A 24894-nucleotide genomic window follows, 5' to 3' on the forward strand; every position below is an offset into this window, starting at 1 on the left:
TGGACATATGTGGAGAAGATAGCTATTGCTGTACCTGCATATTGTTTAGTGAACCCTTATCAACAAACTATGACAATTCCTATGGCTTTAAAATTATGGCAAATACAAGATCATGGCTATCGTAGCTCTTTGATGTAACTTATTTTTTTCTAAAATATAATTTTGTACAAAGTTCAAATGAAATAGAACAATATTGCTGTAATTTTTAGATAATTCTTCCCTGTGTAGTAATTTTATGTTTTTCACTATTTTCACATTTGCTACAAGTGAGGCATTAGTAAACATGCCACAATTTAGTCAATTGATGATGAGTTCTGTATGCATTTGTTACCTTACCTTAGTAAAATCCACAAGTCAAAACAGTCACCAGATCCAAATATAACAGTGGAAATGATATGCAATACTCTATTTTTGGTAGGTTTAGCTAGATCCTACCAAGGGGCACAGCAAAAGCAGGACAAAATGGAACTAAGTTTGACTTTTAAATCTGAGATTTGCATGAGATCTACTAATCATTTTAGCATGTGGTGGAGACTGAAGACAACCTGTACTTATGTAATATTTTCATGACTAGGTAAAATTGCTTAGGTTCTTGATATGTTAACTATAAAGAGATTCTATTACCAAAATATAACATATTTTATGCATGCTATTTACCTGTAAAATTGTCCCCAATATAGACAGCCCTGAGACTGCTCCTTAATGCCACCACCTTGAATGCATACCTCCAAACTCTTCATGATTTAGAGGGACTGTCCTCGTTGAGATCCAAGCCCCTCTGTCTTTCTGTCATCCTCAGTTACCCCTCCTTTTCGTAGCTATATACACCTCTATAAAAAAGAATGATTTACTATTAAAAAGTATTATTTTGAACTAAACTGTTCAGCCAGCCTCTAAGTTATTCCAATTGTTGTATTGAAAAGGTAAGGTAGGAAAACGTATTTGTGAAAAAAAAAACGTTTAACTAAAAACTTTTGTGTTGTTGATCAAGTGACACCCTATGAATTTGTCCTTCACTTCTCTCCAGACTGCTACTTAAAAGGTTATGAAGGGAAGAAAGGGAAGAGGTGATGATGTTTGAAAAGAAAATAATTAAACACTCCCTATAATAAGGGGCTATGAGGTGCAAAAAGGGAGTGGGTTGTGCTAGGGAATTGAACTTTGGAGTAGTCACATCTTTAGCACATTTAAGGGCACAATTAAAGTAAATTGTCCTCGGAAAAGAAAAATACTGCAAATATTCAAAATACTTTTTCTCCTTTTACCCACAATTTTTTAAGCTGGTGACATGCATTAGGTATAGAACACTAAGGGCTTTTAATGATGTGAAAATGCAGTGTGATTTCAGAAGCATTTATCTCACATTTTGGTCAGTTTGAAAAGGTTCTGAGGTCCTTTTGAATTTCTTTATGTGATATTGACATCCTGATCCCCTTCTAACCTTCTTCTGACCACCTTCTAAGCTACATCAATTTACTTAAAGTTCCTGTATCATTGGCATTAACTTGTATTGGGACAAAAGCAGTTGCATCATGAACAAATGCCCACGTACACAAGTCCCTAATAAAAAAAGTTAAAAGTGCCTCAGGCAATTATATTGAGGGCTGCAACTACAACCAATACGGAGGTAAATGACTTGCAGCTAATGTAAGAATTCTGCCACCCTGTCACCTGAATGTAAAGTTACACCTTCCTTACCCATGCATGGCACCTAGGTGACGACGTCACAGTGACAGTATAACATCAGTCCTTCCAGTGGAGCTCTGTGAATTGTAGGTCGGTGAAGTCTCTCAAGAAGACACTCTTGTAACCAACCTAAATGTCTTGTAAGATTTCACCTGATCTGCAATCCATAGGACATAGGTGAGATCCAATCCCTACCAATCTACAATGATATGAGCTGCCCCACGAACACAGCATTTTTGCTTTGTCTACAGTTTTCCCAATGGCAATCAGCAATGAAAGAACATTTCCAGAGGGTATAACTGAAAAAAAAAGTTTGAACAGGGAGGGGAACAGTTGGACCTTTTTTGTAATCTCCATTGGGGAGATTCACCCCTCTATTTGTCCCTGTCAACAAAACAAAAAGTCAGGGAAAATCCAATCCAACAGTTCTGACTAATGTTGTTAGTGACACAAAGGGTAGCTTACTCTTGATATGCACAGTTAGATAAAACATGGCACTAAGTAGAGGTAATTATGCACCAACTGTCCACCACTGTCTACCCATAACACAAAGAAATTTAAAGATTGCTAGATTTTATAATTGGACTCTTTTTAAAACTACTGCAGGGGGAAATCAGTTAAATATACTATTATGCATCTGTTGTGAAACATTGGAAATTTAACAATAACTGGTATAACCTATTCCTGCTTGCTTTGCTCATTCATTTCTGACCCACTTTCTGCCTACTTCAATCCCACTGCTATCAATATATGGCCCAGCTCACCTGTTTCTTATGGCAATTTTGGTGGAAATTAAATTGTATGAGTCCAGCTCCTTCACCAATGAACAGATATCAAAGCGATCTAATATATATATATATATATATATATATATATATATATATATTTCCAAATATATTATATAATATATTATATATATATAAATATATCCAACTCTGTTGGCCCCTATTGGTCCCTGCTAGTTAATCCTAGTTACACCACTGACAGCTGTAATAATATGTATTAACAAAAAATACCTTTTAAACACAAAGACATTGTCCCTAATTGTCATCTCCACCTTAAAATAGCCTCCTGCCTAGTTCATTACAGCAAATGATAACTCTACACAAAAACACTAAAAAGTGGAAACTCTGCCTGCTTAGGCTGTAGTAAATCAACCAGAAAACAGACTGTTCCTGACAAGCCTTCGTATAGACTGTAGATGCTTTCCAAAGTGCATGATCCATCTCTGAATTCCTCCGAGGACAGAAACTCTGCAAACCTAAAGAAAAAGAGAATATATTGAAAGCTAACAAAATGAACAAATAGGAAAACGAAAACAAAGCAAACAAACAAAAGAGTTCCAAAGCCTTGTGTGTAGGTTGCAATTTATCAAAAATCTTGTGGTACGTAGTTGTTGAATTATAGATTTTTTTAATGTTTCTCAGCCAGGGTTTCTACAGAGTTTGCTATGGGTTCCTTGAGCAATTACCAATTTGTAGCTTTCAGGTCAGATTAACTGATACCAGTGAACTTTTTTGGCTATCTGTAAGGGTGACATTCTTCTCACTGATCAGCAGTGTAGAAGGTATTATTCCCCCTGACCACCACATTAATGTACTGTGAGTTGGGGATATAGTAATTATGGAAGGGATTCACTGAAGACCTGAAAGGTATTTCAAGGGGCTCCTCTATGTTAAAATACTTTTTTACATACTATTTGCATATTTAGAGATGGTGCTCTGTTTCATTTAAACATGCCAAATGTAAATATAATAAATAAAGTTTATCTTAGGCTACGTACACACGTCAGATGATTCTCGTCCAATAATCACCTCAGGGCTGATATCGGACGATAATCTGGGGTGTGTACAGCACTTGTCGTTCATGGATCTCTCCTGGTGAAACGTCGAACGATCGTAATGGAAGTGAAGAGGAGAGACCGAAGTGGGGTGCCACTCTGTCGTTCTCCCCCCTTCCTTCTTCATAGAGCAGAACGGCTCTGTATGTTCAATGCTCATTCACGCAGCGTTCAGTCTTTTGTCATTGGAAAAGACCGTATACAGCCTTAGCTCATCCTAAAAATAAAAACAGAAAAACTCTTCCCACTTCCCATGCAACCCGCCAGTTTTAATTTGAAATATCTACAACTCAAATACCTAAACCTCATGTCATGTCATGTGATATGCCAGGTTGATTTCCTTTAGTACTTTTTCCGCTTTTACACTTTTCATTTTAAATTAGAATTACATTTAAAATTCAAACATTGTAAGCAGGTTGGATTTTTATTGCAAAACAGACATGTTATGTTTCTTCTGCAAAAAAATAGGTTTACCTGTCTGTGTTCATTCCTCTTAGAATGTACACTGAGCATGTGCAGGTTGGAGAACATTTTCAGCAAACTACTGAAATGAGTTAACTCTCATGCACATGTGTGAGAGATAGGTCATTCAAGCCTAGGCAGTCAAGATGGCAAAAGATCCCAAACTTTGAAGAAGACTAAGTAAATATATTGTTGTTTAGGGAGGTGGGTTTAATATTGGTTTAACTTTTTACATAATGGCAGGTTATAATAAAAAATCAGATTACTACATCTTCTATGTAAAAGGCACACCTATAACACACTACACCTCTCATGTGATAGTGCAAATGTAATATATAATATTTATTACCCATGAGTATGTATATGTCTATGCAAATGTGACAATGGATCTGATTCATCAAAGCTCTCCAAGACTGGAGAAGATAGACTTTTATGGGTATTCCAGCAAACCTGAAATAAATATAGTCTGTGATTGAATACATGTGTGAAACAATAGCGGATGATTTTTAAAAATCCATTCCAGGTTTGCTACTTCACCCAGACCTACCCATGATACACTGCTGTTGAACACTAGGGTTCCTCCAGAGCTTCTTTGGGGTTCCTTGAGCCATAAGTAATTTATGCCTCTCAAGTCAGTTTAACTGACTCCAATTATCTTTTTGGCTATCTGTAAGGGTCACATTGTTCTCCTATGTTTGAGATAGGCTGCTCTATTGGGTACCACGGTGGTCATACAGCACCATTGTAGTATGGCACCAACTATAAGACTGTATATATAACTTGAGAACACTAACCTCTGTGCTCTGTAGATATACTTGGAGTTGCCAGTAAGTCGATAAAGCAAAAGAAACACATAGGCACTGCCCGCAACTCCATGGCAGATACCAGGTCCTTTCTTCAGAAGGCCTTTTTGCCAGGTCAGCTCTCCACAACGAATGCAGGTGTCCAAGTAGCATGGCTTTTTGGATAGTAAATATGCTTTCGCAAAAAGATAAGCAATGCCTAAAAAAATAACAATAGGTTAGTTGATTTTTAAAGGTTATGCGTTACAAACAACATGTTAGAATGTAAGCATACCCAAAGTGCAGGACACAAACAAATTCCTGACAGCTTTAAGATATGTCCTATATCAATAAATAAACAAAACAAATACCATATTATAACAATTAAATGTTGGAGGTGTGCCAACAAGTCTGCAATCTGTAAGGTTTCCCAAAGCCTTGTATTCTTTCCAGAGGTTGGACTAAGTCGTCACCCTTCAAATCCAAGTTGACTCCCAAGTCATTGACACCAAGTCAAGTCTCATGTCACCAAGAATTCTTCCAAGTTGAGTCCCAAGTCAAGTCACTTCATTTATCCCCATTTGTCCCCATATAGAAACAGAGCTCAGATTCTGTTCTTGAGCACGGGATCACATTCTAAGTCCACAGCTTTCTCTGCTGACAGCTGAAGGGGGAAAGGAGGAAGGCAGTGAGGCTTCTGTAACACTGCCTTCCCCCACCCCCTTCAGCTATCAGAGGAGAAAACTTAGAATGCAAGAAAGGCGGGGGGGCAAAACCCCAAGTTGTTCATTAGGCGACTTAAGTCGGACTCGAGTCCACGTCCCGCGACTTGAGTTCTAATCTCTGATCCTTTCCTAGTCCTAACATGTGAAGGCATGACCTAACTCGTATCTATGTGGATTTCTATTTCCTCTTGAGAAGAATCCAGGTGGTAGAAGGTAACCCAATTCATGGCTTGAAGCCAGATAAAGGAATCATAACCATAAACAAAACAGGCAGAGCACCCATATTTAAAATGAAAATCAACTGGGATCTTTCAATATCTGGGAGGCCAGCACTGACTTAGCCTGGATTTACACACAAGTAAGTAAATATTAATCTATCTTTAGGGTTTACTATTTAAATGTGTTCAGGATCAAGTAAGGTTGCCATCCTTCCTGGCCTTACAATCTCTCTCCTATTATGAACATTGGCAAAAACTCCCACTAGGAAAATGCTAGACAGGTAGCAATGCTTAGGCTGTGTACACACATGCAATAATTGTTGTTGGAAAGGATCTTTAATGATCCTTTCCAAAGACTAACGACTACGCAATGCATGAATGAGTGCTGTACATACAGCACTGTTCTGCTCTATCGAGAGGGGAAGGGAAGAACGACGGGGCGGCACCCTGCTGCGCTCTCTTCCCCTTCTCTTCCATTACAATCATTCATTGTCCATCGTTCGTGGAACCACAAGGACGCTTGTTTGGACAAAGGACGACGAGCGATGTACACATGCCAGATTTTCGTCCAATATCGGCCCTGAGCCGATTATCGGATGAGAACTATTGCACATGTGTACCCAGCCTTAGGCAATAAGGTAGAAATCTTTTTCCGAGGATCCCAAAGCTGAAAACAATGTTTGTACATTATTTAGCATTGAGAGAGCTTAACTGACACAATGGATGATAATGAGATCAATTAAATTATCAACTTTAAGATGTCACAGTGGAAGTGAAATAATAATTGGAGCTACTGGCAGAAATACCAGTAATAAAACTGGAAAATGTTGGGAGTGGGAAGGGGGCTAACCAAAAATACCTAATGGTAAATTCTATTGACAGGCTGTACCATATATGCATTTTTTTATTTTTCCCATAGTTTCACTTTTAAAGTATTCCCAATCTTATAGTATGACATACTGTATATCATATACTGTACAAGTGAAAAATGAGCAACTCACCAGGGGCTCCATGACACCAGTGAACAAGTTCATTTTCACGTTCAATTACTTCTCCCAGCTCTGGTGGCCAGTTACAGTTTTGTTCCTGATTCACAAGAAAGTCCACACTTTGCCACACAAGGTCTTTGTCAGCTGGTTGGAGGTAGTCCTGATAAGACAATAGCATCTGCAGTACGGAGGACAGACCATGTGCTGCTCCTGCAATATTAGAAATTAAAGTTTTAAAAACTTAACACTGAGCACAATAAACATACCTTGGTAAAGCAGTTAAACATTCAATTTTCCTAGAAAGCAACTTGGTTTTTCAGACTTTCTCTTGCACCCAACAAATCTGCTTCTTTACCCAATGAGATAAAGTAAGGCGTCTTGTGCACTTACAGGCCTCTTAGATGTTAGCACTGCAGATCTCATAGATCGCAGTAGTACAGCTTTATTTCCTTCTCCTATTTAAAAACACACAGCACTAGGCATTGATTTGTGAATGGCATAGAAGGGAGGAAGGCAAAAACATGTCCACAGTCCACATGTCCACTGTGGGGTTTATGAGACCTGTAGCACCTACATCTGGACAGGCCATCTTTGCCTGGGCTGTAAAAGACACGATAAGGCTCAAAGCATCAATTTTCCTAAGGCAAGAAAGAAGTACTTTTTTGCTTAAAATTATGATTATTGGTGTGTTGATGTGCCTAAAGGTTTGCACATGTAATACAACTTATATATGATGTGTTACAACTTTTAGGTATATGTTGTGTTTCAGAGTCACTCTAACTGCCCAGGCAATGTGCTCACCCCAATTTCACAATGCCTCTTTTCTATGCATGTATTGATGGAGCAGTCTTTAACATACAGGTTAGCCTTAATGTGTATGTCTGTGCAATATATATATATATATATATATATATATAAAACTATATATATAAAAATATATATATATATATATATATATATATATATGAAATACATCTCTGCAAATGTTTCCATGTTTGCCTTTACAAATGCTGTCTACAGTGAGGTGATAACAGCGATAAAAGATATGAACATGGGGAAATGTGGATAATATATAAATCCCTCAGTCAACATAATTATAACAGGTACACCTATTTAATGTACAGCACTGCGTAATATGTTGGCACTATATAAATCCTCTTTAATAATAATAATAATAATAATAATATTACATTCCTCACAATTGCTGGATTAAAAAAATTATCATCAAGCATATCATTATGCATCTTTGCATGCTGTGTGTATTGGCTTGTTTTCAATGTTTGGATGCACACATTCTGACAAACCCTTAACTCAGCACCAACTATATCACATCTCATACACTATGGAATTGTTGCCTATTATACATTCACCAATATTCTACCCTGTAATGCCTAACATTTTGCTAGAGCTATAGTTCTATTTATAATGCAAACAGCATGCAATTATTTAATGTTTATAAGACCCTTTCCAATAGGCCAATAAACAATACATAATACATTTAATTGAAATGTAATTGTTGCTCCATTGTGAATCTGGATAAATTACAGTTTCAGCAAACTGCACAAACTGTAGTGATTAACTTTCTCTACTAGACAGAGACACAAAACAATAGTGCAGTGTTTGGTTTCTCACCCAAGTATTCTGTTCCATAGTATGAGTACATCAGTGGAAAGGGCTTTCTTTTTTTCCTTGAGTACTGTTTGCCAGATTCCAAGATAGCATGGCATATTGATCTGATCTGATCTGGCTTTAATACCTGTAGAAAAACAATAGAGTTTTTTACTCACAAAACATATTTCCTATTGATTTGAATAAGGTAATGAGGCAGTTTGAAAAGATGTATTCTTTTCAAAATGAAATTTCAACATATTCAGTAAACAAAGTGAAAATTCCCTTTTAAGTTTATAATTGTCTTTGCTTGGTGAACAGCCTGAACAACCCTCATGTCTAAGTAGACATGTAAAGAACTAATAGGAAGCATTTTACCTCCTTATATTTATAGGTAAATAAAACCAATTTGGGTAGACTCCTGTAAATTCGTTTGTAAGTTAAAACCAATTTGGGTAGAGTTCTGTAAATTACTTTGTAAATTAAAATCAATTTGGGTAGCGTCCTGTAAATATAGTAAATTCAGAAAGGTTACATGTATAATTAGCTATATATAGTTACAGGTGCCTACACATTCTACATGAATCTAAAAAAAGCATACAGCAATATAATTCCATCATATCCAATTAGATAAACAGATTTAGTTTGCTTAAATGTTTTACTGCAGAATGTCATAACAATGATTGTTAAAAAGATGATTTGTATTTCCTGACTTTGATCCACAGAGATTACTGTTTAAGTCCTGTATAAACATTTTTAAATATCACTGTAAAAGACAAATACTTCCAACGCCTTTCTCATCAGTAAACACTATAAGTTATTTAGACTATTAGAACTATGTTTTTTAGCTTTTATGTTTGACATTGATAAACACTGACCACACCTGAATTAGCATTTCTGTAGGAGAAAGTTTGATGTGATTCTGGAAAGCAAACATGTAGATTTTACAAAGAGCTTATATGTTTATAGATATGGACAGCTTTGTTTAAAATTGATCTATCTTTCACTTGGGATAGGAAGACAGATCTTATTCATATGAATATAAGATGGTATTGACACATGTTCTACCCCTATTTTATATTATATGACAGCAATTTCACTATGTGAAAGCAGCAATTACTGGCACAGCTGAAACCTCTAGGCCTCGGTCCCTAGGTTCCTCCTTCAATAACAAATGAGCAAAACACACAATAGCACACATACACTAATACAACCAGTAACATTCATAATGTATAATAAATACAGTACACTAACCCTGAGTTACCTATGTAACACCATCACCTGCGGTTTACTTCCACCTGCTTTGTTGCCCTCCAGTCACTCTCCTCATACTCAAACTCCTCTCTCTAGGTCACCAACTGTGATTTACTCTAGCTGTCTCTTACTCTAGCACTTCTCCCTTCTTGGTATTCCAGGGGGTTGGCTCTATCCTATGTAATCAGTATGTAACTACAGTATTTTGCCAGACAATGATTCCAGTTGCAATCATCTTCATCATCTTCCTCCCCTGTACTGTGCAGGCAGTTTAAGTGGAAGGGAAAAGAAAGATGGCAGAGAACCATCTACCAAACCACTCTTCCTGGACCCCTCGAGACTGCAGGGGTCACAGGGGTGATAGTTATACCCCAGATATTTCTACAGACATTCTCATAGTCTCCTAACCCCCCCAGTCCCCCTCTAATAAAAGTGTATTATCCTTTAAATAAATCTGGTGAGTCATTTATTTCTAGTATCTTTGTCTAGTTTGTATACAATAAATTTCAAAGGACTGAGACCAGGCTGGGTCTACACGAACGGTTAAGAAAAACGCATGTAAACGTTCCTATAGCGTTCCTATATGCATTTTTATGCACTTTTACTAGCCTTTTAAAGCTTGCCCCTTAAACCGCTGGAAACCGCATTTATGCAGGAAAACACAGAAAATCGCAGGAAAACCTGAGAACACACCCCCATTGAAATCAATGTACCCGTTTACCCACATTTTCCCACAATCTCCTGCGTTTTTACTGCGCTGCAAGGAATGTTATAGATAATGCTCAAAAATGTGCCTCAAGGAAATGGCCTGTTGCAGACCAAGCTTTAGTTGACTCCAGCCAAAGCTTGCTACATGTTGTTCATTCTAATTGTATCTTTATTTCAATCTTACATTGACAATTTAGTCTCCTTGGTTAATGGCCTGATAAAAAAACACCATTTTGCTTTGTGAATTCTTATTTACAGGGTGCCCACTCACTTTAAGGTTAGTGATAATTTTGCCATTATTCTACATTTTTTACTGATATTTCTGAAAAATGAGAACAGTTTTATTTTATACTCTTTTAGTTGTAATAGCAGTATGGGCTGTTTTCTTCTCTGATTCTTTTGTCTACCTTGACTTTGTCTTCCCTTCACTTATTTTTCTGTTTTTTCCTCTCTTGTAGGGAAGACCCTAGACTATTGTTGTTTTGGTCTATTACTTCCTTGATAAAATCCTGGATACTGTTTAATTCCTTTAAAATTGTTTAAAGTTAGGGCTTGCTTGGGCTTTAGAAGAAAAGTACACATTTATTTTTTCAAAAATCTAGGAGTCCTGATTGGACCTAATTATAGCAGCAAAATCAATCCCGAATTAATTCTTGTCAGTAAGGCTGACTTCTTCTTAAAAAAATGTCTTCTAAAAGTTAGGAGATATGTCTATAATTTTTATAATGTAAAGACTCAGCGATGAAGAGATGATGAAAGAAATTTTTTCCTTTGCTGATGTTTATTGCAAAATATGACCTTTTCTGCTTATAAACATAGCACTGGTGCATTTATCAGTGAATAATAAATATGTTATATTATGCCCCCAAAACCTAGTTTTCCCATATCTTGCCTTTTACTTAGCATGAAGAAGCCAGAATATTGGCACATACCCTGTAAATTGTGCCCTTTCCATATAAATATGTTTTCTGCAAGCATGTGTCAGCAGTCAGGGAAAGTGGATAGAAAAGGAGGGCTTAGCTGCTGACCTTTGTAAAAATGTCTATATTTGCATATCAGTAACAAAGCTATTGAGGTTTTTTTTAGCTAGCATGTACTGAACAAAGAATGAGTGAATGTAACGATTTGATAGTGTGAATGATTAAGGAACCACCATGTTTACATGGTTATGGAAGGACAAATAGTTACACTTAGCTGGTTAAACCTGTCACTCACCAAAACTAGTCAATTAGAAGTTGCCTATGGTCAAAAAGTGATATATAATAAAAAAGGAAGCATTGTGATCAGTTGAAGAATCACTTTATACAACTTGCCAACATAGTGGTTAGGTGTAACTTACCAGTAACAGTACTTCTGAATGTGAAAAGCACTCAATAAACCATGAAGTTTATTTATTTTTGTTCTGAAGAATTTCTTGCTGTCTATCGTTACCTTGTCTCGATTGGAAAGTAAAACTCTGATCACACATATGCTGCTTCCCAGCCAAGTTTTAATGTTCACAGCATGGTGGCATATAATTCATTCAAGAACTGGCAGGCATCTCACCACTTGTCATTCTTAATTAGAAATAAGGCTGTCTGTGTACAACCAAAAAACAGCATAAAACATAATCAAAGTAATAATTTGAAATCTAAGTGTAAAATACACAACCTTCAATATTCAATAGAAATAGAAAAATCCAGTGACAGACATAAATGAAATCTAATTACTAAATAAGACAAATTAACATACTTATTGAGGGAAATGATTCTGGTAGAGTGGACCAATTAACAGAGGAGAATCAAAATAATAAATTAGATCAGCCTATAATGTTCTTTGTAAACAAGCATTTATTAGTTTATTATGGAGCAGGCACTTTCAAGTAAAATATGGTAATAAAGCAGCATTAAAAGATGTCCTTAAAAAACCCCTAGCTTTGATGTTTGAAAATTTTAATTTATTATGTGAGCACACTTAAGGAGGAAAAGTCCCCCAAAACAAAAAAAATAACTTACCTTTAATCCCACAGAGCAGTCGAACGATCTGGAAGTCTCTTCCATCGGGTCCCACGTCATCCCGGCATCCGTCTTCGTGCCGGCTCTCCAGGCGCTGCCATCCTTGTTTTTTTTTCCTGTTTCTTCTTCCTTTGTCACCTGACCCAGGCGCGAGATCGGGTGACATAAATGGGAAAAAAACTTGCCGATGGGATGCATGAGCATGCCCAGAAGAAGCACCCAGAAGCATCCTGGGATGCATGATGTAGGTATCCCGGGAGGCTTTGCACTCACATTCATTCTCGATTGCCTAGGCGATACTTTTATGTAAAGTGAGTTTAGGTACTGTACACTTTAAGACTAATATTGGTGTAGAAGAGACACCAAATAAATTAAAGTTTCCTAGACTTTAGACAACAATGTCAATATATAGAATAGGGAATGTGCAGTCTCTTCTGTTGAAATCTGATATGTCTTTTGAATATATAAAAAAATATAATAATAATAATAACAAAAATAAAATGTCTTTTAGCTACTTAGCTCACAGACATATAGGAGGCACTTTTACTTAGCTTACCCCCTCATTCCTCATGGCCTGCATGCTCCTCTTCCATCTGACACTTCATTTTGTGAGTAAACCCTTCTCATCGTCGCTTGCAATGAAACATTATTGGATCTACATTGTAGGAGAACATATAATTGCCTGCAACCCCTGCACAGAATGGTTTAGGTTGTGTTCAGAGTGGCGGTGAGTTTGCAAGCAGTTTCCACTTTCTCATGCCACTAAAATGCTGCCTCAGATAAGACACCACATGTGCCTTCCACCCATGGCAAGCCAATGATTAAATTGGGACAACAATGAGGAATTCAGTACTGCTCACTGCTGCCCCCTGTCAAAATAAATGCCGGTTCTTTACAAACCAGAGCTGTGATGCAGTTGGTTCCTCCCCTTTTGGAAGAGCCTGTGTCAAAGTAGAGTAAGGGAATAAGTCAAGGTAAAGAGTGCCAAACATACCTAAATGAACATATATCTCCTACAGGGGAAGCCCCACTGTAAGAATTTTCTTTTTTTCCTAAGTTGAGCTATAATAAAACATTCCTCGAAATCTTTGGGGAACACATGAATGTTGCAAGGATAGATTCTGTAGTTCCTAGAGGCAGGAAACGAATGCATCTAAGCTTCATCTTCATATACACAGAGTACTTACTTTTTCTTTTCCTAAACACAGCAGTTTTCCACAAGCAGCCAATCAATCCTATCAGTCAATCAGTTCTCGGCATTGGTAACACTCTAGATATGCAAGCACCATGACCATTTGAACAGTCTGAACAATTAATAAATGGAATTTATTGGCTGCTCTAGTAACATATGAAATATCTGTGATACACAGGTACTTTCCAGTGTAACGCAATGTGAACACTAATGAAATACTCCACATATTTAAAAAGACGAAAATGAATACAAATTGTTAGGATAGACAATATACAAGCTGTGAGTGACAATATTGTTGTAATGAGTGCTCCTCCATCTTAAGCAGATGTACATTTTTCTTTTTTCTTTTAACAAATAATTTAAGAATCTGTTTAAACTATTAGAAAGGTCCACTTTTAACACAGGACTAATATTTTAATGACAGTTGTTGTATATTATTACTTTACAAATCCAGTTACAGTGTACATATTACAAGTTACTTTTCTCCCTGCAGAATTATATATATATATATATATATTTTTTTTTTAATATATTTTTTGTAAGTAGTTAAGGTAAAATGTAAGTGTTGGACTGTTGATGTACTGGAATACTGTAAAATGGGAATAGGGTTTCCCTTTCCACAGACATATAAAGTCAGTCCAGTAGGTGGCAGTACAGTACCCTGTGAAGACCTGACTGCAGACATTTATTATACATTTCAAAATTATACCACAATTGTCATTTAAATAGATGCCAGACCTTCCATTATCACACTCTGCAAAATCTTTATGTGACATTTTTTATGCTGGACAATGCAAAGAACTTAAACTAAAGAACTAATTTGTGATAGCTTCAATGCTGAACACGTAATACTGACTTTTTTCCCTAACATTCCTTATTTATATATAGTTTCAATATTTTTAACAAGTTACAGCAAAGCAGGCAAACTGACAAATACCAAACAGTATTCACTTTAGAAGGGGTGAGGGTGAGAGAAAACGGATAACAAAGCGATACAAAGGGAGTCCAACATACCATTATACGGCACATAACTAGGTTCTAGTATACAAAAACTCAAAAAGGATTCCTATGAAGTTATTGTGTATTGTGTGTTACTTCCCCACCTCCTAGATTGTAAGCTCTTTTGGGCAGCGTCCTCCTCCTGTGTCACTATATCTGTCTGTCATTTGCAACCCCTATTTATTATACAGCAATGTTGACGCTATATAAATCTTGTTTATTATTAATAATTTATAACACTTTTTTGATTTACCTTCATAAACTGGAGCCATTGGTGGTACGGTGAGTGCCTGGATTGACCGTTTAGTGCAGCTGGACGCTTTTTTGAAAGTATTCCTTTAATTCCTGGCTGGTAAACGTTTTTATGACAGGAAGTAGAGGAAGTGCTATATTTCTAGATATTCATAGATTGCACTAAATGTGCAACAGGTAGGGCACTGTCATCCATACATCATTATTCTGCCTAATCTAAAATTGTACTTGTACTGGCTGTTTTACTCATATTACACCAAGCAACAGAAGCAAGCATTACTGAAATTTAGATATATGTTTCTATTATTTAACATAAAATTTAAGAAAAAAAAAGTATCAAATGTAGGGATGTGAATGTGTGTTTTACAATTACAAGAACAGCTCATGGCTGCTGGTCTTAATACTCCCTAGAGGACTAGAGTCAGAGTTTCTTTAGATAGTGATAGTGGCATTTATTTGCCCAATATACAGAAACACTATAAATAATTAGTAAGATGAATTTCATTTATTGACTTTTCATTTTTTTCATTATCAAATCTCATACAACCAGAAGCAGCATACAAATTGGGAATTATTTCCATTTAATAGGATGTGTTGCAATTGGAAATCATCAAAGCAGAAATTTTTAGGAAATACAGATCTACAATATAATAAATTGTGGTTTTCATTTACAGCATTGTCAGGAACATGGCAAAATTTCAAGATGCCCCAGGGGAAAACAGTTGTGATATGATAAGAAAATAATAAACAAGTAGCAACAGAACTTTGAGTGCATCAGCATGGCAAACTGATACATGAAAGAATAATAAATCCAGTACCAGTAATGTATTGTCCATTCTCTTGGTGCCTATAAATGATACACTAACTATGGATTCTCTCTCAGTATCAGCTCTGCTTTGGTCAATCCTCCAACAACCTCATCTGAATCACACTGTTGCACATACAGTTCTTCTTGACCATCTCTATACAAACATAGCATTCATCTAGCAATCAGCTCCACACAAAGCTGGCATCAAACCATACCTTCCAAAAGACTTAATACATGCCTAGTAAGTAAGTGTGGTACTATATGAGACCTAGAACATTAATTGAACTTGGGATCCAGCTAACTGAATATTTGAAAAAATACTGCACAACTTTTACTTTTAGAGAAATTGTAAGGCACCTCCATTTTACTGCAAGTAATTATCTTCCAGGTATATTGCTAAATTGTACTGACACTGTATTAAGGGACCAGCTTGTGTGCAGGGTTAAGGGAATGACATGCTAAGGCTGGTAGCAGAGCAGTTATAAGCTTTTATCATGACTCCAGGGGATAAATATGAAGCTACGTTCAATTATAATTCAGCAATCTCACAATCATCCCCAAACACTAGTTCAATTGTAAAAATAAAAGCATTAAGTTGCATACAAAAGCAAAGTGGAACAAAAGCCTCCCTGTTCAAGCTGTGGAGGAACTTACAAACATTTTCATTTACAAAAGGCAACATTTCTTTATTGCAAGCAGTATGATGGCGAGATATGTTTTTTACAAACAATGTGCCTAGTCTTGAGTTCATGTGGTGCAGAGTAGATGGAGATGGAAATAACCAAATAAATTGTGAGTTTTACACAGTTTTGGAAATGTTTGAAAATATTCTTTTAACAAAAACACAGAAAAGTGAATGGAAAGCAAGAATTCCTTAGTGAAAACTATGTATCAACTCTAAAAAGAATTTGTCAAATATCTTAATCATATGATTAAACAGCAGAGACTATATATCAGACGTAGGGTTGTCCCAAAAACTAACTGTTAATCCAGCTATTTTGTTCTTTTATTATTTTCTTGCTAACCATTGGCTTTGAATACAGTGGTAGCACTGCCACAGCTAATGCCCATAAGGTAATGCCTCCTATACCACCCCCTGTGCTTTACTCATGGGCTGATGACTGATGAGTTGTTCTTTGCCTAGAGTGGCTAAATTGTCTTTTTCTTAGCAAAGCATACACGTTTTAATATGTTTACCAGCACAATACCCAGCAGGATGTGCACAATATACTCTAAATTGAAATAATTTTTTGTCTATAAAAATTAGAATATGTTGAGAACTTTCTTACACCCTTCTTATAATCTTAATTTCTATATAAAAATAATGTTGTCAAGCAGCAATGTGCCATGAAAACACCCATTGGGGGTATATCATTATGTCAGCCTGGGCCCACAGGAGAAAATAATGGTATTATTATCACTACTTGTTTCACTACAGATGGAAATTAAATTGAACCCTGACTAGCATGTAACCAACCAAAAAACACTGAAAAAACAGACATGTTTACAAAAATATTTTTTTATTGTTATTACTCAACAACTCTAGGACAGGCTATCCATTGGAGATCTGTTCCAAAGGATGTCCTAGCCAAGAGTTGTCTCTAAGTAATTAAGTAATAATACTTGTTTCTAAAATATCTAGATAACAGATTTATCAATCACTATTTAAAATCTTTTGGTAGATTCTTTAATACTAAAAAATGTTCCCTGCTTATCTGAGCTGAAGAAAATAGCTACAGAGTTGGAACTCAACAATAAGACTTTCATTTATCATCTGCTTAGGAAAGCTTGCTGTGTTTTTGAGTTGAAGGGTATGAATAGCTGCCATGTTGTAACATTATCATAAGGGATTGCTGCACTTTTAGGTTACTTCATGAGATTTTCTAACCATTACAAATGTATACTGCAGTGACTCATCTTTTACTTGGAGGATTTTATTACTTTTTCATGGTGTGGCTTCTCAGCAGAAATGTTTATTGTGGGAATTATGCTACACATTTATCAGATTATCTTTACTAACTATTTGTTTTCTAATTGCAATGAGGGTGATGTCTGCTTTATATTAAACACACAAAATAATTAGCTTTACTTTTACAGAACTCCAAGAGTCTTCCTTGTTCCTTCCAAGAGAGTAATTAAACTAAAAGCATTAAGAGTGGGTTTGATATAGTAACTGCATTGCCATTATTAAATGACATATCTATAATAGACCATTTCTGTTCTGTTCATTTGAGTCTCTTAGCTTGTTTTTTCCATCCTCTGTATGCTCAATGTGATCATGGATCTCCTGAGAGTAAAAACAAAAAAACAGTGACTTCTATTTTTTGATCTCTTTAAACCTTTTCACTTTGTTGACAATCTTCTGATACTGCAAAGGTGATATCCTCTTATCATTTAGGGCACTGTATCTCTCATCTTTACCTACATTACCACCATTACCACTCTTTTTTTTCATTTGGCCTCAAAAATCAGTTGTACACTAAAGCAGGGGTCCCCAAGCCCCAGTTCGTGACCCAGCTCTGGCTGGTGTGCGCCACCCAGCGGGGTTAGGAGAAGGACCCTGCTTGGGGGGGGGTGGCACCGGCCAAGGCCGCGGTCCCCATCTCAGGTACGCATCACAGGCTCAGGACGGTGGGCAGGTTGGCTTCTGGCATCATGACGTCACTATGGGGGAAGTTTCCTGACGCACGGCTCCCCGCGCATGTGCAGTCCGGAGTTCGCACATTTAGTGGTCCACGAGTTCCAAAAGGTTGGCGACCACTGCACTAAAGACATTAACATTAACTTGTTCACTTCTGATCTGTTTCCCTCTTTCCTGAATGTTAATAGCATTTTTGTAATTTCGTTTATGTATGTCTGAGATGTGATTAGCTATACCCTTCACTCTTTCCCTTCCATACTTCACTCTCTTCTCTTTCTAACTCTTTTTCTCTCTTTTACCTGTCCTTTTTAACAGTTTATTTCCCACAACATTTTCACAGAAGTGGTTTTGCACTTGTAAATGAATGATGTTCCTTAAGCAATGTTTGATAAACTGATGACTCCTGTGCATTTTCGCATTGTACCAGATACCAGACATTTTTTTGATAATGGAATGGTATTCTTTGTACTACTTGCTAGTGATACTGTAAAATCCTTCCGTGTTGTCCTTTGTTAATATTATCTGTAGTACTATGCGACTATTACCTAATAAAAACTATTAAGTTTCTTGTATCAATGAAACTACTTTGGGAATATATATAAAAAATAATATAGAGGAGACATAACTTTATCATGGCGGTGTGAGCATGCATTTCTTCAGAGTTCCCACTGATTCCTTGACATACTCACCAATTCTTTCTCATGGTCAGATGAAGGTGAAATAATGTTTTAATTTACATATTGCAAGCGGCACACTGTCCATTAGCCATTTTATGTTCTTACCAGTCACTGATTGCCAGCGACAGGCTTCAACAATAAGATACTGGCATCCCCTTGATGAAATCCATCATTCTAGTAAGCCAAGGAGGGATCTACTGAGTGTGGTGCGGCAGGTGTCTACTGTGACTGGAGCCCAAGTGGTAAGGAGTTTCCAACCATGTCTGTTACATTTGTTGGTATTTTATCTTAGTACACTGTGTTTTGAATTATGTGCCACAGAGGTCTCTGCTTCCTAATGAATATGGGCCTCATATGGGTGTATCATGTGCCTTATGTTTGAGAGATTTTCTCTGGGACAGTACAGGTAGGGCTTAGCTCCTGCTAGGGACTTTCAGGGTATGCTCAAGATAAGAAGTGATGCAACTTTGGGCCCCAAATTGGAATCTGGAATGTTTGCTCCTTCCTAAATTTGCCAGTTTCCTCCATCACATTAGCCACTGGTGCTCTCCTCCAAGTTATAATAGGTGGGTTGTCTAAATGCCTATTTGTGTTGGCTTGTGAGCCTTTAAAGAAGTGGTAGGCCTTGTTGGCGTACATTGTGCACAGGTACCTCCCTTAAAGTTTTTAGATTGTCCCCTATAAAACTGTACACACAGCTGGACAGATTAGGGTAAAGAATTTTTTAACAATTATCTGTTCAAAAGCATAGTTGAGGTAGATCTATTTGTTGAGATTCCAATAAGACTGAATGTTTTTCTAGACTTTGGTATAATTTTAAACTGTGAAAGTGGCAGCTAAGCAGGGTATTTATTAAAAGGATCAGCTTTCTTTGGACAGAACTCATTCAGCAGAAAGCTATTTACATGTTGTATTAAAGAAATGTCTTTATTATGTGCCAGGCTATTGTGCATTCTTCTGTAAATTGAGATATTCCATAAAGCAATGTTCACCTGCTATAGGCCACCTAATTAGTATTGCTTCTGTACCCTGCAATCCATCACCACACTGTGATTTTTAATTCTAAATTATGCTGTAATGGATTAAACTGCCAAATGCTCTCTAATAGAAGAGCTCAAAATATCTAAAATAAGGCTTTGCATTACAAGAAGCAATTTTGTATGCAAAAGATACAAGTTATCTGTACCTTTTTTGTTTTTTTTTTTTGGTTTGACATTCAAAATGCAAATTAAAGTCCTACAATTTTCTAGTACACACTGTTTAGAAAAATAGGCATACTCAAAGTTGAATATCACTGTGGATATTTTTCTGTTTCATTAATTGTAGGGTTGCAAAGGGCTAAATCTTAAAAGTGGTCTGCCGCTGGAACTCGCTCTTCATCTAAATAGCACCACTACTAAAATTCCTGGCATTATTTGCATCTATAAAACAGGCCAATGTGGGGCACGCATAGGCAGAGAGCCCGCTGGTCTATAGACGCGAGTGTTGCCGGGAGTGATAGTATCGGCGCTATTTCAATGCAGCGGCGGGCCAGCTGCAGTTCATATTTTGGATTCATTTGGGGGCCAAAAAAAAGGATTTTGCTGGCCAGATTTTTCCCACAGGCTAGAGTTTGACACCCCTGATCTAAGATAGCATGGGTAATACAAATGGAAAAGTTTTATTTAAACCAAAATATCATTACTATGTTAACAAAGGGGAAATAATGAACTAAAGCAAGCAAAGTATAATCAGGTTATACTTCTTCTTATACAACTTTAATTTATACAGCTGTGAATGCATTTTCTTTCAGGAATCCCTGGTAAATAAAATAAAGGCCTGGTAAACTGTTTCAAATTTCTAGTCCTAATACAAAGATTGTGAATCATTTTTGTTGTTGCCTAGATACCAGCCCTAAATTTTGTAAGAAGTGACTTGTCTCTCCTGAAAATATTCACTTCTGTGCATAACTACAACCTGGAGTGCCATTGTTGGCACAAACCTCACCTTTTACTCAACATCTGCTTACAAGTATGTCTTCTCTGGTAGTCCAAGAATCATAACCAAGATAAATACTGTTCTGGCCCTGTACAAGCAGTTCACAAAAGCTTTCTTCTTTTTCTTCCTACCATAACATTTTGCGATCTTTGGTGGACTTCAAAATTGGAAATTTGCTTTGACCAAGTCTTGTCCTTTTTTAGGTTAATGTTATGCTTGCCATCATAGCTGACAGTCCTTTCCTGGAGGTCATCCAGCCACCATCATGCATGGCTTTTCTCCATCAAAATTGTTTTGGTATATGACTGAAACAAATTGGCATTTTCTCTTTAATATTCCCTCCAACAGGAATGGTTTGCACACAAAAAGGCTAGGTCTGGTTTGGTTATGGTATAAAACTACACTTTTTAATTTTTCATCCATTCATAATGGTCTAGTATGAAATGAAGGCATGAAAGTGTTGCCCCCCCAAAAGAAAACCCCCAAACAGCTTTGATTTTGCAGCATAGACTAAGAAATAACAGTTTGAATCTGGCTTTTTACTTTGGGGGCCAATTTATACCATGCAACACATTTTTGTGTGCTATGACTTGATAAATTAAAGGAGCCCAATCAATTTAAATAGGCCTGCTGGGCACTGCTAATAATCCATAGCTGCACCAATGTATGAATTAATTGTGGTACAAAACATGTAAATGTATCAGGGTGCCATTAAGTTTTTTCCCTCCACCCTTACAAACTAGACACACAAGTTCCCCCTATACAAATATACCATGTAATCCAAGGAACCCCACCCATGCAATAACCATTCCAAATGTTAACAAAAGAAGCTGCAAGTTTCAATTTCAGTGTGAGCAAATTTTATTTAGTTTTTTTCCTTTTACAGGTTTAAAACAGGTTCCGTTTACAGTTTTTTTCCTTTTACAAGTAGCATGCAGCATTAGGCAGATTACTAAACACATTGGGGTGCAGGCTATATACCTGTGTTCCCCTGTGTCCTCTTTGCTGTTGCTGGAAAACTTTTAATGATTACAGAGAAGGAATAGGGAGGGTGGTGACAATTCTATTACTGGTGGATCTTAGAATCAAAGTGAGTAATACTTCTGCTTACACACCAAACCCTCTGGGAAGAATTTAAGTATCCATGAAATTCTTATGTGCATAATTGAAGCTTTAAAATTCTGATATACCTGATACAACTTTTAAAAGATGAACCCAAAAAGGAACCTTATAAGGAACTTTTACTGCTCTCAATTGTACGTTCTACCTATATGTGGTAATGACATTATAATAATTGAACTGAAATACTCATTTTATTTATCAGATCATAGAATGTTAGTAATAAGCAGCATAATATCCAGCCTCATTTCACAGTAGCTTGTGGATGTGTAAAAAATGACAGAACAGGCGTAGACCAATCACCTGGCAGATTTCACAAAATGGTTGGAAATGGATGTAAAGGATTCCTAGCAAACGTCAACTCTATTGTGTAACTTTCAAAACTGGAAAAAGACCAATAAAGTTATTTAAGTACCTGGGCACCGAAGACAGGGAGCAATCAGCTTAACAGTAACAGTGGAAAGAGGCTGCATGAGTATTGTTTAGCTAGCAATTTATTACATTACATTACCCCCAGTTGCAATGTTCCATGACCTTCACATGTATGCCTTGGCAGTAAACCTTGGGGCTGATCTTAGTCCTCATTTATAACATAAAAATGGCCCCATGTAGTTAGACAAGGACATTTGTACATTAGGAAAAAAACTTTTAACATTGTATACCATGTAATATCCTTTGTATAGCATAAGAAGATGCCCAGCATGATATATATATATATATATATATATATATATAAATATATATTAAATAGTAATAGTATAATAAATAGTAGGTAGGAATCCCACTTTGCACCTGATTGCTTATATAGAGATTGATACCCACTTTGGTTGCTTTAGCAAGAGATTTTTACCCCATATATATGGTAAATTGTCCAATAATACTATATTTGCATGTCATGAAATACACATTTTACATTTCCTGTCATAACATTGGATAACTGGTTGTACCCCCTTGCATGGTATGAGAACCCCTTCTTGAATGATATTAGATTCACAGTTTGAATCTTACTGCATAGCATTAGATGCCCAGCTTGAACTATATTGCATGATATCATATGTCTACTTTGAAACACATTGAATGACTTTGGATACATAGTTTGAATCCTACTGCATGCCATGGGATGCCCAGGTTGAATTTATTTTCATGCCCAGTTTAATCCCTTTGCATGCTAAGAAATGCCCAGTTTGAACCCCATTGCATGCCATGAGATGCCAGGTGTGCCCTTTGTATAGGACAGTGCAGTCCCAATGCCTAGAGGTGAGTCCCCAGCTTTGACCCACATGCCCACTAGCTGCCTCCTTACCTCTATGCCCAGCTTCTGTTTCAGTACCAGGGCTGCACACAGATATCCGCTCCTGCCCACGAATAGTTCGTCCGATCCGCACTCCAGGAATCCCAGCGGCTGGCAGACATCGCACAGCTCCCGGAATGTGTCCAGCGGTTTCTTGAAGTCCTGGCCCGCCGCCTTGTAGATCATTGCAGCCGCAGCATAGACCCCCGCACCGCCCAGCAGAAAGGACGCCCGGGTCTCCCGGTCCTGCTCCCGGTCATAGTACAGCACGCACGATTCGATGATGGAGACTGCCCGGCGTAGGTAGGTGTCCTTATGGGAGCTGAACACAGGGCACTGGGAGGCATGGTAAAGCATGTATGCCACCCCAGCCAGACCCCCATACAGACCCCCCTCCTGCCCTCCCTGTGCGGGCAGCTGCTGCAAGATGCTGTCTATGGTCCTGATGACAATCGGGGCCCCCAGATCACTGCCCTGACCCAACACCAGGCTGCCCTTGTAGTCAGAGAAGCGGTTAGGGAAGCATCGCTTGTTCTCCATCTGATATGGATGGGGTCTGTGGGGTCTGATCCTAGATAGAGATGCCAATGGAGAAGGGGGTCTAGATCTAGGATGGAGAGCCACTAGGGACTGTCTGTTGGATACCTGGATCTTAGGTGGTGATCCCCTCTGATCTCTAATGATGATTGGATAGGGGGATGGTGAGTCCCTGTGCAGAATACAAGGACAGAACAGGCTTTCTTCTGATACTGCTGGAGAGACAAGCAATGTGTTCAGAGAGGAGATCTGCCTGGCAGAGACCAATGGTGCTCCCAGGGAAGGATTATGCATGCTGGAGCAGGGAGGAGCTGCAGAAATACATATGTAGGAGCTGGGATGATTCCAGCATTCAGGATCATTATCACACTTGTAATCAGACATCATTAGTATACTGCACACACCTCTCTCAATCACTTGCTACCCAGGATTGTATATAGACTTTACAATTTGTTTCATCTTAATATACAACTGATATGACTCTGAATATCAATTGATGAAATGACAATCAGGTAATACAGACCAAATCTACAATCATTTAATTATTTATAAACATTATTCTGTAGATGACCAGGCACAAGTAGATCTTTTGATGCATCTGGAACATCCAGGATTAGCCTATTATAAAAAAAATTGAAAGTGAAATTACCCTCATATAACCAGTCTACTGGCCTTTCCTTTTTATCCAATCCCACATTATCCAGTTGTATTGCCAACCTGCTGTCCTTCTTTTATTATACTATCCTATATTATCTTGATATAACACTACACACTTTCCTTGCTAAGTATCCTATATTAGCCTATATTTTCCAAAAAAACACTGTCCTTCCCTTGGTATGCTAGGCAATATTATACAGATATAACATCATTCCACTGTCCTTCTCATATTATCATATTTTATATCATCCTCCCACAGTACCATGCCACTGTGCTTCCCCTAGTATCCTAGGCTATATTATACAGATGTAACACCATTCCACAGTTCTTCCTTATTATCCTATCCTATATTACCCTGCTATGCCACAATCCCACAGTCCTTCCTTATTCACCTATATTATATAATCCTGCTATACCACAATCCCACAGTCCTTCCTTATTCACCTATATTATATAATCCTGCTATACCACAATCCCA

General features: G+C 37.3%; 1 protein-coding gene across 1 annotated transcript; it reads right to left on the reverse strand.

Moving 5' to 3' along the window:
- Window positions 1–2626: 2626 nt before the first annotated feature.
- Window positions 2627–24030, reverse strand: LANCL3 (LanC like family member 3). The gene is made up of 5 exons (XM_072398663.1): window positions 23235–24030; window positions 8335–8458; window positions 6715–6912; window positions 4783–4990; window positions 2627–2947 (listed from the first exon to the last, which is right to left on the reverse strand). Exons 1-5 carry the CDS (start codon window positions 23760–23762, stop codon window positions 2788–2790), a joined length of 1218 nt encoding a protein of 405 aa, XP_072254764.1. The 5' UTR covers window positions 23763–24030; the 3' UTR covers window positions 2627–2787.
- Window positions 24031–24894: the final 864 nt, after the last annotated feature.

The sequence above is a fragment of the Pyxicephalus adspersus genome, chromosome 1 (genome assembly GCF_032062135.1).
Source record: "Pyxicephalus adspersus chromosome 1, UCB_Pads_2.0, whole genome shotgun sequence".
Lineage (NCBI taxonomy): Eukaryota > Metazoa > Chordata > Amphibia > Anura > Pyxicephalidae > Pyxicephalus > Pyxicephalus adspersus.